Source organism: Anser anser (assembly GCF_964211835.1).
Source record: "Anser anser genome assembly, chromosome: 2".
Taxonomy (NCBI): Eukaryota; Metazoa; Chordata; class Aves; order Anseriformes; family Anatidae; genus Anser; species Anser anser.
Genome location: NC_139721.1, coordinates 128,915,553 through 128,929,744, shown reverse-complemented (window position 1 = coordinate 128,929,744; position 14,192 = coordinate 128,915,553). Strand labels below are relative to the sequence as shown.

General features: G+C 40.0%; 1 protein-coding gene across 8 annotated transcripts in view; it reads right to left on the bottom strand.

Moving 5' to 3' along the window:
- HYCC1 (hyccin PI4KA lipid kinase complex subunit 1) overlaps window positions 1-14,192 on the bottom strand; it is a 45,337-nt gene that overhangs the window by 22,813 nt on the left and 8,332 nt on the right. For 5 of the 8 annotated variants that reach the window (XM_083824517.1, XM_083824515.1, XM_083824510.1 and 2 more), the window contains exons 2-3: window positions 2,573-2,652; window positions 24-125 (exon numbers count right to left, since the gene is read on the bottom strand). In XM_083824517.1, coding sequence (XP_083680643.1) covers window positions 24-125; window positions 2,573-2,623 — 153 coding nt within the window. In that variant the 5' untranslated portion in view covers window positions 2,624-2,652. Of the gene's footprint in view, window positions 1-23; window positions 126-2,572; window positions 2,653-3,982; window positions 8,173-8,211; window positions 14,122-14,192 lie in introns of those variants that run through there. The other 3 variants (XM_083824516.1, XM_083824514.1, XM_083824513.1) reach the window with 3 other exon arrangements.

Here is a 14,192-nt window from a genome sequence, read left to right as displayed (position 1 = left end):
TGAGCAAGACCTGATATACTCACTTCACTCTGTGGCTCCTGAATTACTTTGTAAAGAGATGAAATCAGAGCAGTCTTGTCTTTCAAGTTTGTTGCATAGCTGGATATGGATGCCTCTGGCAAGGTCTGGAGAAAAAAAAAAAGTGTATTATAACTACTAGAAAAAAGCAATTTTTATCATTAAGATGTAACAGCTATGTCAACAATTTTCCATTACAAGTTACTATTCATCAGAGTTTACTGTAAACTAGAATTTGTTTCATAAGGAAATCCAAACAATAGAAAACATCATTTTTTCATGACAGCAAAGTTGCCAGAAGACACCACATTTTTTCATTTTGAAGACAGTTTCATTGAGAAACTAATGACATTGGAATGGAAATAGATAAAAAATGAGAGTTTCAGAAGTGCAATCTCATTGAAAATACATAATATACTGATGAAGCCAGGAAAAAAAAACACAATTCACTTCCCACTCTTTTTGCTAGTGTCAGTGACAACACATGCCGACTATGAAATTTAAATACTGTGAAACTTTGCAGTTTGCAGACCCACACTTTATGACAGTACACAGACAGTGAATATTGTTACAGGATACATTACTACCTGAAAGAACACAAATTCAGGTTGGCATGAATAGCTCTTCTTTAACATGAGCAGGATTTCTGGTAGTACAGATTCCAAGTCTGATCTCTTTAACAACACTTTGGAAGCTGTACATTTAAACTCACTATTCACAGCTCTTACAGTACTACTTGTCTGCAGTCTTTCAAAGAAGATCGTACTCCATTATACTGATAGGAAAACAAAAAGTGATTCCTAGATTCCTAGCAGACCAGGAAAAAATGGTCAAGTAAGTCCCAGCCCATACTCAAATCAACCAGACCACAATGCATGCCTCGTCCCAAACACTACAAGTATCAGAAGGAGAAAGAAAGAATGGAACAGAAGGCCAGTATCAAAGTTTGGAAACAAATCCAGCAGGCTACCAGAATTTTCACAAATGACCACAAACAGAATTTCTGGGGTTTAGGTTTTTTGTGCATAACTTTCAACTTCTGTTATATAAAATCTTTCAGTTATTCAGTAACAAGATTATTGAACAGAATGCTGAGGGCTCACAGGACATTTCAACAATAGCTTGACATAACCAAAAAGTTACCGAGACAAACACTAACAGAGAAATAAGGTTGGTCTATAATCTACATGGATCCATAAAAAAGGTACAGTGCATTTTCCCCTACAGTTACACAACATACTTCGTGTCTTCAGTATCGGTATCTTATTGATATTTGTATAACACTTGAATCTTCCAGTCAAGGTGTTTCAAGAACACAGTTTGGCCATGACCACAAGGGTTTAAGTATGCTAGGGGTTATAATCTTAAGCTTTTATTTCTATGAATGAAGTTTTCAAAGGTATTCAATCAACACACTAAACTTTTTGGCTGTTGGCAGGACAGTGTCCTAACATCAAGGCTGAGAGTACACCTTAATAAAACAGAGCTGTATGACTCGTCCTCTTTTAAAGGTTGGGGCCATTGAATGTGCCCAAAAAAATCTATCACATTTCAAGACAGAAAATAGTGAATCAGAACGGAGTCACAGAGATGGTGTTTTAATTTGCAACATTTCTTCAAACCACATAAGCAACATTTACACGCTGATATCAAGTTTCTTCTAAAGTAACAGGAGATTGTGGCTTCATAACAACAGAAAATAGAGAAGCTCTGGCTTCCTTAGAGCCAGCTTATCTATCTGCTGTTGCAGTTACCAGATAGCGGCCCAATCACGTTATGCATGAGGAAGTAGTAAAACGACATTTCCTTACTTCAAAGTTGTCTTTACTGTTGCTAGAGCAAAAACTCTATAAATAATCAACAATTATATAAATAAATAAATGAAAACACTCGTGTACCCAAGTGTTTTTCCCATGGCAAGTGGAAGGCAGAGATGACCAGTGATGCCTGCTCTCTGCGTTGAGATATTCTCTTCCATAGCTTTTGCCCCACTTAGAGCCGGACCTGATCTAACATAATGACAGTGCAACAGCAGAGGAATGCAACCTGCAAGGAACAGACCTGGACATCCGATTGTGAACAAGTTCTTTGACTGGAAAAAATTACAGTGATCAAAACTACAGGATATAACAGAAGTTCAGCAAGTTCAACAGGTGAACAGCAACTATCACAGTGTTGATTTTTTAATGATAAAATTTAAAGAAGGCATTCCAGAGACAACGGGTGTTAATTACTCCATACAATCCATAAAAAGGTAAACCATACAGGAAAAAATGGAAAGACTTGAGATTTGGGGTACACCTTCATAGCTTGCAGTTCTTAATTTTTTGCCACAGCTCACGATTACTTTCACTGCTCTGTATCAGGAAGTATGTAACCCCAAAAAGGACAAGGGAAAAAAAAATCTTTCCAACAGACGTTTGTATACATCAGATTACCTCAGCAAAATCCAAGGTTAGTGGGTGTCTTTATTTTCTACAGCAGTCAGGCACTGGTGCATACTGCTCCAGCAGCAGTTCAAAGACTCGTAGCTAAATATCTTACAGTGTATTACCTTGAACTCCGATAACCACTCCTCCACAATTCCAGTATCCACAGCTAACATCTTCCAGCATCTGTTCCAAAACCTTCAGCCTGAAAGAGCAAGCAAACAGTTTGTAAAAACTATGCAGTTGCTGCACTAAACAGATGATGAAAATTAAGTTCCTGGGAATATTTAAAGCATGTTACCATGCTTTTACTCATTAACATTTCACATGCTGACATTATTTTGAACTTTCATTCTACCTCACTTGCGCAAGCTGCTGAAAGCATTAAGCATGGGAGCCTTCGCATACAGCAGTTTAATAAATTCCAAATATGTATTGCGTGGGAAGCTCAGTAAGTCAAAGATTTGCAGAACTGGCATTTTGAAAACAGAAAATATTACCTTCTCATTTCTATTTATTTTTCAGCTTACAGAACTCAAGAGAAAACTGTACAAACTCACTGAAGAGAAATGACAATTTAGTTTTTTCCTTGACAACTGCTATTCCTAACCTGGAAAAGGACACTGAAAGACTGATGGAGACCTTTCAAGCCTCCCCCTCACCACAGCTGCAAGACAATGAGTCTGCAGCCTCAGCATGTAGCCTAAGATGGACTCCCCTCCCCAACTTCCCACACAGTCTCAGACAGAGCAAGATCAGTGGTACCGAGACAAACACAAAAGATGCAGAATGGCCTTGGAAACTCGTTTCTGATTTCCCTTAAGCTTTTAGAAAACATTTTAAAAACAGCTGTTCTTTGGAATGGCTTATTCTGAAACTAAGAACAACATCCCACTAAGATACAAAACTGTTAAAAGTTAAGAGCACGCCTAGGACATACTCCACAGCACATGAAAACTATTTACATTAACTTACAACTTTGTGGTCATGGATTTCAGACAACAACAAATACTCATCTGATGAAATAATTAACACTTACTTGAAATGTTCAGTCATGATACACGTTATCAAGCTCCCCTTCACTAGTTTAAAAATAGTCACAAAGTTCTGATACCCAAGTATGGGCTTCTTTGAGAAATGACAAGCAGGGAAAAGAGGGAAGTGAAGAATTGCCTCGTATAACACGGATGCAAATTTTTGCTCTGAAATCCAGATTGCAGTGGAATTTTAGAAAGCGTAAATAAAAGGAAAAGAACCAGGCATGATAATAGTGGGAGCTCACTATAAGCCCTCCAAAGCAAGGGAAAAAATTACTTAAGAGAGGCTTTACTTAAAGAGAAAGCTACTGAAGTCTTTCAAGGTATAGTAAGTACATGATTTGCAGGAATAACTACACAGATATGCACTGCAAAAGCAATGAAACTGGACAGGCTGTCTGGCAACTTCTTGCATCGTGTTCATAAAAAATAATAGCATAGGCAGACAGAGATTTTCCTTTTAAGAGAAAATAGGCTTCAAGTTCTCCCAAGACTTACGGCAAGATTTCGTGTCCACTAGTTTCAAATGCAAGGTGTTCAGGAGGGCTGGCAGTTTGTTCAAGAAAGAATCATGAAAAACAAGCCCAGATTATGCCAAAGGAAAAGGAAAGGGCAGGGAAGGGGAGGGGATCAGACTATCAGCCTAATCATGAGTTGAAGTCAGGAGCTCGTAATGATCTGAAATTCAATAAAGAGGCACACTGAAAACCAGATCCATTTTAAATTACTGTGAAATACAAAATAGCTATGGTCTATATGGACATGCATTAGAAAGGTCAAAACGTAAACATGAAAACGCTAGGAACACACAATTCTTTTATCCCCTTGGTCAGAGGGAAAACTTTGCTGGAAGAAAATATACCAAAGGTTTGTTTCTGGTTTTGGAATTGGTCAGGTTTTATTTGTTTTTGTTTTTAAATGATGACCAAAAAAAGTCCATTGCAGTTAGATTACTGACATGGTTAGCATAAGCAAAGAAGAAGAACTCACAGCATTACTGAGAAAGAATTTAGCCTGTTAAATAAATTATCTGGTCAGATGAAACCTAAAATCCTTGGGAATCCAGCTACTGAATTCTCCTCTTGCAGCTCCAGAAAGATATGGAAGACTGTGCAAAAAGTAGAAGGACAGTGCTTTCCAGTAATGAAAGCGGAACGAGGGCTAAGGAAGTATAAAACACACAGGATTAGATTTAATTTCTGGAGAAAACAGCAGTGGTAGCTGTAAACACCTAGCAGCAGCAGGTCCATTAAAATGCCTCTCCTGGCAGGTGGAGGGCTGCAGCAGTTCCATTAGAAGGACGCCAGCAGCATCAAGGGAGGGAGACAACAACCCACAGTCAAGCGGGGAAGTGGCTGCAAAAGGTACGAGGTGAGGTGGGCGAGAGAGACTCAATCAACAAATACAGAGCTAACCAGGACCCTCAGCTCAAGTGCAAACAGCTAACTAAGGCAGTGCCTACAGGAAGGCGTGATGAAGCTCTCGTAGCTTTTCCAGGCAATCAGCATGACCAGGTGCCCCTCTGCAGAGCCCAGCTGCTAACACACACAGACACACACACCTTGCGTGGGGACCGAGAGGGAGGAGAAATTAGAGGTCTGCATGCAACTGGGTGGCCACGATCTCCCTGCGATCACGAAGATGTGACAGCACAGCTCGCACAACAGAGCCACTGTCACAGCTGGGCACAGGCTCTTTAGGAAGATTGGAGTGGGATGGTGAGGAGGGAAAGGCACCTTTGTTTGGGAGAACAGTAAGGACACGTGGAGCTCTGGCCTAGGATGAGCAATATGCCCGCTGAGTGCTTCGGGGTCACAGATAGGAGGGCAGGCCAACACAGATGGCATTGTGGCAGGCGTCTGCTACTCATTACCTGCTCAAATCAAAATAGATGAGACCTTGTTCATACAACTGAAGCAGCCTCATGTTTACAGGTCCCTGGCCCTCACAGGGATCTTCAACTACCCCACTGTCTCCTGAAATAGAAGCACAGCAGGGAACATGAAACCCAGGAGGTTTTTGGAGTCCATTGATGATAACGTCCTTAAAGGGGATACCGAGGAGCCAACAAGGGCAGGCACTCTGCTGAACCTCATACTTACAAACAAGTTAAAACTGGGCAGCGATGTGAATGTCAGGAGCAGCTACAGCTGCACTGACCGTGACACAGGGCAACACAAGATCCCAAGAGGAAGAAATAGCAGAGTAAGAAGGGTTGAAACCCTAGACCTCCACAGACTTTGGCCTGTTCAGACAGCCATGCCTTGGAGTGAAGGCTCAGCCTCAACGGGACACAGCCGGTGTGCTGCGGCCAGTGCTGGGCCCCCGCCACAGCAGACACACGGGAGAGACTTCGGGAAAGGGCCACAAGGATGGTGGGCACACCAGAGCATCTCTTGTCCACACTGTATCAACAAAGAAATAGGAAACATTGTCACGAAGGAAACTCATCTAGCTAAATACCAGTTCTTTCTGACCAGCTCTGATGATCTCTAAAGGTATAATAATGAAGATACAGATTAGCAGCCTCTAGATGAATTAGCTTTTGTGTCAAACCCTGACGCAAAAGGGAGGCTTTCAAACAACACTGTGCTAACAAACACAAAGGCAGGTCCTTCTGCAAATACTGAAGCAACAAATTCATTTCCTACAAAATCACAAGATCTGCTAGCCCCACTTTCATTCCTATGAATGTGGACAAAGGCTTCTGCAATGTCTTATGCTTCAGTAGGATTGACAAGAGTAACCCTTACTAAGCTCCATTAATAGCATAAATGCTTGTGCTCATATTGACTCCTGTATCAAGGAGTCCTGGATACCTCAGTTCACAGCTGACACCAAATTCATCAAACACTTGTATTATTATTTTTTTTTACCTATTTCTGAAAATAACACTTGATAGATCAATAGATTAAAGACATCCAGAGAACACAGGATTTATTTGGCCACTGAAACAATACGAACATCCTTGGCTGGCACTATCCATTGGACCAAGAACAATACTTCAAGACTTAACGACTGCGTATTTGAAGGCAACTCTTTTGGCATACCAGGCAATGCTAAAACATGAATATTGAAATGAAAAGCTACAAAAAGCTGAATTAAAAGAAAAAGGAAACATTTTTGCTGATTGGGTCTTTGATTTTTTACATCATGGAAACATCCCATTGCGAGTTAAGGCAGTCATGATCCATAAGAGATGCAGACTGCTCTTATTTTACCTTCATGCATCACAAGAAAAACCATATACTCTTCTGAACACCTGGTTTAAACTTAAGCACATACACATCCACAGCAATAAACATGCAAGTGTCATAAATAAGAAATCTTATTTTGAAGACCATGTTTATGATCATCTGTAAGACTTTTCTCTGCGTTTAAGAAGCTTCAATTCCACCTATCAGGCGTGGGGGGGTTGTGTTAAAACAGGCAGATAACCTAATGTTTTGCTCAGGATTGCTGCATTTTTTGCTAGTTAGATTGATCATGCTGCACTGCAGCAATGTATGGACAGATCTGGCAAACCCTTCTTGAGACTGTTCTAAAAGAAGCATTAACAAATTTCTTTTAACAATGCATTTTTTTTCTGAAGCTTACGGAAAGTTTACAAAAAGAAATCAACTCTAAAACTGATTTAAAAAAAAAAAAGTGGGCCTAAATAGGGGCTAAGTTATAGCATCTGTTAACCTTCTATGCATCAAATTCCAAGAGGATTTAAAAAAATGTATGCCTTAATTATAGCTCTAGTTGAGTGGATTCAACTCCAACACAGAGGCCACTGTAAAGCACAAGATGCCCCAGTCGCTAAAGAATTAAAGCAACAAAAGTAGATACAGTAGATACATGCTACTTAAAAAAAAAAAAGTAAAATTATATTGAGAACGATCTTTACAAATACCAAAGCTGTAATGAAAATTCAAACAATACAGCAAGCACTACACACCATTTCCCCCCCAAACATCATGCTTTAAGGAACATCAGCTTGTTATTCCCTTTGAATAGACCAGCTTTTTCCTTGGCCTCTTCCTTTAAGTCCCTGTATCAGATCTACAGAGTTTGAGAATTTCTTTAAAAATTAATAGTAATAAAATAGCTTTTGTCCATATAATCCTCACAAATCAAACTTTGACTAAAACTGACCAGCAGCTTTCAATGTCCCCATGCTCCTCACTCCAAAAGCCTAACAGGCAGAGCCATTTGGATGTCCTGAGGGAAGATCGTTGCAGGAAACAGAGAGAAGTCTCAAAGATTCAAATGATCCAACAAAATTGTTTGTGATGGATTTCAGTCAGGTTGTCATCCATCTGTTGAACTTAATGGTAGACACATATATTATGTGTCTATGTCATACTAACGTTAGACATATTCTTAGCTTACATCATGCATGAGGCAAAGCAACTTTAGGCAGCTCTCCTTGCACATCTTACCACGTTATTTCGCATTTATCACACATGTAGGTACTGCAGCCCAGCTAGCACACAGCAAAATTATCTGTGTATTTTAGCCTGTGAGTTAGAAGCACTTTGGAGAATTTTCCACAAGACTCTCACGTGGATTAGCAGCAAGGAATAGGATTCATACTACATAATAATTAACAAACAAGCTTCCCTAGTAGAACATCTATTTAAAGTAAGCATACATGAAATCATACAGCCCTTGCTAATCTCTAACATCAGAACCCAAAGGAACTCGAGCTCTAATATCAACAAGAAAAGAATCTAACTTACATTCCACTCAGTCTGCAATCCATTTTGATATGGCTTGAGGTAGGACTTTTCTGGATCTGTTCCCAAGTAATAAGCAGACTCTGAGAGCTGTAAATTGATCTTGCTCCATTCTAATACTATAATAAAACTCTCCATGTATCGGAGATGGCATTTTTTGCTTTGCTTCCGAATGAATAGTACATCTGGAATAAGATATCAAGCAAGTTTACCTGACAAAAGCAGAGAGTTTTTTCAGAGACTCCTACAAAGTGACTGTAGAGACAATCCTTTTTTCATTACAGCACAAACACACCAGGAACTTACCAAACTTTTAACAGAGGCAGGGAGAAAATGTTGCTATGCACCAAGCTGGTGGAGAACAAGCCAAGAGGAATGAAGTTATATTCTCTGGCAAACATACTAATGGGTACTGAAACGGCTTTCATTTTCCATGTCACTCAAGACCTTTTTAATCTCCCAGTATCAAATGATGGCCTTGAATCAAGTCACAGACAACACATGCACAGGCTGTTCTTAAAGAAAATTCTCACAATGGGTGGCTTTCCTATTCTTTAAAGCTACCCAACCTTGGTAGAATTTATCCACAGGATGTGTGTATCTGAATGAACTCTGGATTAAGTACAAGGAGGCTGGACTTGGACGAAGAATGAACTCTGGAGTTCTGCAGAACTGACCTTCTGGAGTCACTGTACTAGGCATTTGCTAGTGGAAAAAACAAAACCAGGAGCCAAAAACTGCTCAAGTCCCATCCTCTGGGAACTGCTGGAAGAAGAGGAAAAGCATATATTGTGCCCTTACTTAATATGAAAAGCATCTGTTTGGAAGTTTATGATATTTGCTAAGAAATATTTTTTCTTCATCTTCAGCTACACAGATCTAAGAGCGGAACATGAAGATTTTTAAGAACCAACAGCCAAATTTGGTTCCTAACTCCCTGAGGAGGAACAAAGTAAACTTGTGAGCATTCTGTTATGATGCACCAGGTCTGTAAGAGTCCAAGTCCCCGGTCCTTGTTGATTTTGTATTCTATGGTAGTTCCATTTTCAAAAGTAGGGAACAGCTAATTAGGACTCAACCTTTATTTTTTTTCTTCCCTCCTTTTAAACCCTTTGAAGTGGTACAATTAGCATTGGGAACTTTTTTAATCAGCTCTGTATCTCACATCAGGTTCACTTAAGGACTACAGTCAATACTTAAAATTCATGTTGCTGAACCCTCTTCTCTCCCAACTCTTTTCAGAGACAAAGACAAACCTTGGTAGGCCTCAGAAGAGGAAATGTAACTTGGGCTAGCGTGTTCTTGACTAAATTGTCAGCGAAGTGAATGTATTTTCCTGATGTTAATGCACGGCTTATTCTACTGATACAGTGCTTTATTCATTTATTATGGAATTTCAAATATTGTCAAGCTATCCTGTTCAAACAGATACCTGTTGTTGCAGTAATGGATAGCAAATTAAAGTCTGTCAAGAAAACAAACCAACGCTGCTCTGGGCTCCAAAAACCACTCTGGCAAGTTCCACAAACCACAAAGGCCAGGTGTGACTTCTTGACATTTTTCAAATTTACTCTAAGAGAAAGAAACAAAAACCCCATTGTGCTAAGCCTGAAAGTCACATGCTCTATTCAAATACACAATGCAAGCAATGCTCAAAGACTCCGTGTCAAATACTCTCTTATAATTGCTGCCTTCAGTGTAAAAGAAAAGCAACGTCAACTAGCTAGCTATAGTTGCACCAAGCATCACTGGCTCAGGCAAGTCCCTAAAACGACAAGAGAGCTGTTCAGCATCATCTAACAGGAGAACTAACAAGTGCCAGGGCTCAAAACAAGCGGGAGGAGTTACCGAAAACAATGCAGAGGAAGCATGCATTGAGTCCCAAGTCAGAGTAGGTTAAGTCTACAGAACTGCAGAGAAAAAGAAGCCTGAATGCATTCATGGAAGAAACCGTGCACAGTCATTAAATGTAAGAGCACATCCTCTCATTCAGAAAGCCCAAGTCATAGGGTGATCCCCCAGAATACTCTTCCAGCTTTCCCTGTCACTACATGCCCTGTTTTCCTCTCTAACAACCTATTAACAGCTCTTGTTAGACAGAAACATCTCAAAAATTCTGGTCTGACTCCGTACGGTCCCAACCTCAGCTATCTTGTCTTCACAACTCCTGTGCTGAAGCTATACCAAGACAGCAGTTTTGAACACCCTTGTTTCCAGTGGTTTTCAAAGGTTACTGAACCTTCAGAACTGAAACTGCAGTCAATTTGAATTTCACGTTGCCAGGGCTGTTTTTTCAGTTTTGCTTCTATTTTTCTCCCCAGTCCATCAGCTCTAACCACCTTATTAGCAGGTTACGCATCAGATGAGAGCCAGAGGTCAATGAACTTGTCCACAACAGAGACTTGAGCAAGATTTCCTCATCTTGTGCATATACTCTTCTTGAATGGTTTACATTTGAGATATGACCAAGTTACAGATCTTTGGGCATCACATGGAAAAAATCCTCCTAAACAGTACTCGTAATAGGTTCTTAAAAAAAATCACACGGCTAATAATATTGAGACACAGACAATTCAGTTCTGGCAATAGTAGATAATGAAAAAAAATAGTTACACTGAAGTAAGAAAGTGTACATTAACTAAACTGCTCAGAAGCAACAAAAAGCTGCCTTAAATGCAGTTGTTTCTTGTGCTAGGGATACAGCACCATACAATACTGACACTTTGCAGCACAGAAACCTACACAGATTTATTTATTTTTTTTGTATCAAGCTAGAACTCACCCTTCTACAACCCTCAACTTCTGTAAACATGGAGAGGAAAAAAGCAACAGCTGAGCTCATAATGCCATTTACAGGGCTGATAAACAGTCGTATGGGCACACATGACCCAGAACATGTCTGCAGAAAGCCTTCTCAAATCTTGAGCAGAGGGTAGGGTCCCTATAAGCAAACGCTTTAGAAGATTTTAATTCTGACCTTTGGCTGCTGGCAGTTACATCTGCTCAACTTCAGATTAGCAAACAACAATTATAAACCACCTTTGTTCACAACCCACCTTGTACTTGCCCTTTACCAGGCAAAAGATAACTCTTCAAACACAACCAAACGACTCATGCCAGCCAAACGGTTTACCAAGATAGAGAAGTGAGATTTCATATTGATTTATTCCCTTGAATTTATACAAGCTGTAGTAAGTCAGGTTTGTATTGTTAAAGCTGTACAAAAGCAACTCTAATAGTAGGGCGCCAAACTGGTGTAAAAAAAAATGAAATAAAAAAGCTTAGAAGTTATTTTTTTTAATCACACTTCACCATTTCTTCCTTGCTGCCTTCTGCACAAAAGCACACCTTAAGTACAACGGCAGTACTGGCAACAACAGGGTCAGTCAAAACCAGCCACTGGAAACCAATTTGCCCTGGTCACATCCCATTCCCCAGCCTGCACAAGCCCTACTCTGTTTCAAGCTATTTCAGTTGCAGTATATCAAGTGTTAGCTTTTCTATCATCTGCAATATACCAAGAGTTACATCCATTATAGGAAAAATAAAGAGCTATTACTTTCAAAACAGCTGTTCTTAGCAGCTGAAATATACCTGCTTCCTCTTTTGTTCTTGTCCATGCGAACACTACTGTTTACATCTTATTAAATCTTTAAGAAAGAATAGATATAAACAGCATAATCTTGGAGAAAATAAGAGATCTAGATGAAAAATCTTGTCGTAAACTATGTTTGCAGTTATTGTGGGTTAATAGAGTTAACAGTTGAACGTACACAAAAATCAAAGTAATAACCATATATGCATCACAAGGAAAGACATTTTAACCTAAAGCAACGTTACAGGTAGACCAGCCGAAAGCTTAACCAAACATATCAGAAATAACAAACAGAAATGCACGAAAGGGAACAGCATACTGATACTACTAAAGTCACCCAATCCACACAGGTTTTCCAGGTTTTGCATTAGCCACAAAACCCCGCACTATTCAGATCAAGGTGTTTTCTTTATGCTCTAATAAGAAAGAACTAGAAAGCTTTAGATTTGTCTTTTTTTTTTTTTAAATGTATTAGCACACCTGTGTCTGGAGTCCTACTCCTGTGTCAGAAGTAGGAAACACCACAGGACAGGACACAGTGTTCTTACCACTTCTGTAACGAAATGCAATGCTGCAGAAGTTACCAAGTTAGAAGAAGCATTCTCTACGGAGCTCCAAGCAAAATAAAGTTACTGTCCTCATACACCCTCATTCCACTAAGCCCAACGCATACTACATCACGATGAAGTCAGGAAGTTTCCCTGAAACCCAGAAAACAAAATTTAAAACAGAGATATAGGATAAACTACGCAGAGAGAATAATTATGTTGCAGCTCTTGTTTCAGCGCCAATACAAGCCTTGAGTCAACAACCAACAGTCTCTCCAAGAGCAGAGAGCGTTATTTTGGTGGCGATGCCATGACCTCTAGTTACCTACTTTGCCTCCTCAAACTTCAGTGCTACTACAGCTTACCTTTACTAGTAGTTACTCGTTTAATCTAGCTGTTTGTGAAGTCTGCTTGCTGTAAGCTAATTTTAAAAACAAGTTTTCCTTCCTGTGAAAACGGCAAGTCATCTCAGAGGTCCTTCTGAACTGATCAAATAGAAAGGTGGCAGGTAATTCAGCAGTCGGAAATGCTGTCAATATAAATCACAACAGCTTCAGTATGACCTAAAAAGCATGCAGAGAATCGAGCAGTGGCTGCGCTTCACCTCCAAGCGTCAGCTGCCAAAGGCACAGTTCCAACACCTCTACCACAACGGCGTAGTTTTGGCTAGAGCAAGCAGAAAAGAGTTCATCCAACAAATAGTTTAGTAGTGACTCTTATCAGAAGGACAAAGCTCACAAATGGACAGGGGCTGGAGCAAGCTCTTCACCTTCCACTTTTAATACTCTACACCTTCTACTTTTCAGTAACAACGTGAAGAATGCAACACTTGGCCAAAACCTCTTCGCTCCACTGGCTGAGAGCAAGATTTTAGGAGGTTCTGCCTACTTCCAACCCTGTTCTTGGTATCTGCTCCTCATCTGTTTTGAAAGGCAGAGACGCCTGCTTACAAGCCAACAGAACCTAACTGTAGAAGACAGTACACAAGACCCATGACTAAGAAATTTTGTAGCAGCTCTTGGGACTTCTTTTCAACAAGATCCTCTTTCTGCCTCCACAACATGCAGGGAGCTCCAAAAACTGAAAATCAGGTTGCAAAAGTTCCAGGTGCTTCAGAAGTGACTGTTTTATTTAGAAAAGAAATAGTTAAGTTGTAAATTCTATTTTTTTGAAGTAATATTACTAGCATGAAAACCATTGAAAGAGAACTGCCTGCTCTGAAATCACACCTGCCTTTGCCAGCCAGTCATATGCGCCCAGCTGAAAGGTCCATCTGCGGCCTGAACTCCTGAAAGCGTGCACAAGCACCTACAAATAAGAACTATCCTTTCAAAGCAGGTCCACGCATAGCTGAGAAAGCCTAACACACTGTATTTGAAACAAGCATCAAACTATACTATCGGCATAAATTCTGGGATAGGTCAGCGATTTAGATGACCCAGAAACAGACTTCAAAAACTTACTACCCCTAAGAAGAGTTATTATGGTGTGTTTACCTAGGGCAGACCTGCAGTGTAGTATACTAACATCAACACACACGCTCAAATGTGACTGCAATGAAAGAGCTTGATTCTTATTTTCACTCCAGAGCATTTATTTTATTTTAAACAACTGCTATGACACTTCCCACCACCCTGCTCTACCACTACAACAACATAAGCATTCCTGAAAACTTAATGCATCCAAAATACTACCTCTAGCGTACCATTCTACCATCTCCCCAAAGACCATGAGAGAAAAGCATAAGCGTTACTATCTGCAATACAGCACACATTTTATAGCAAAAAGAGGCTTGTGGTGATCTACCGGTAACTGGTTCGGTAGCTTATTTTGTCATGAAG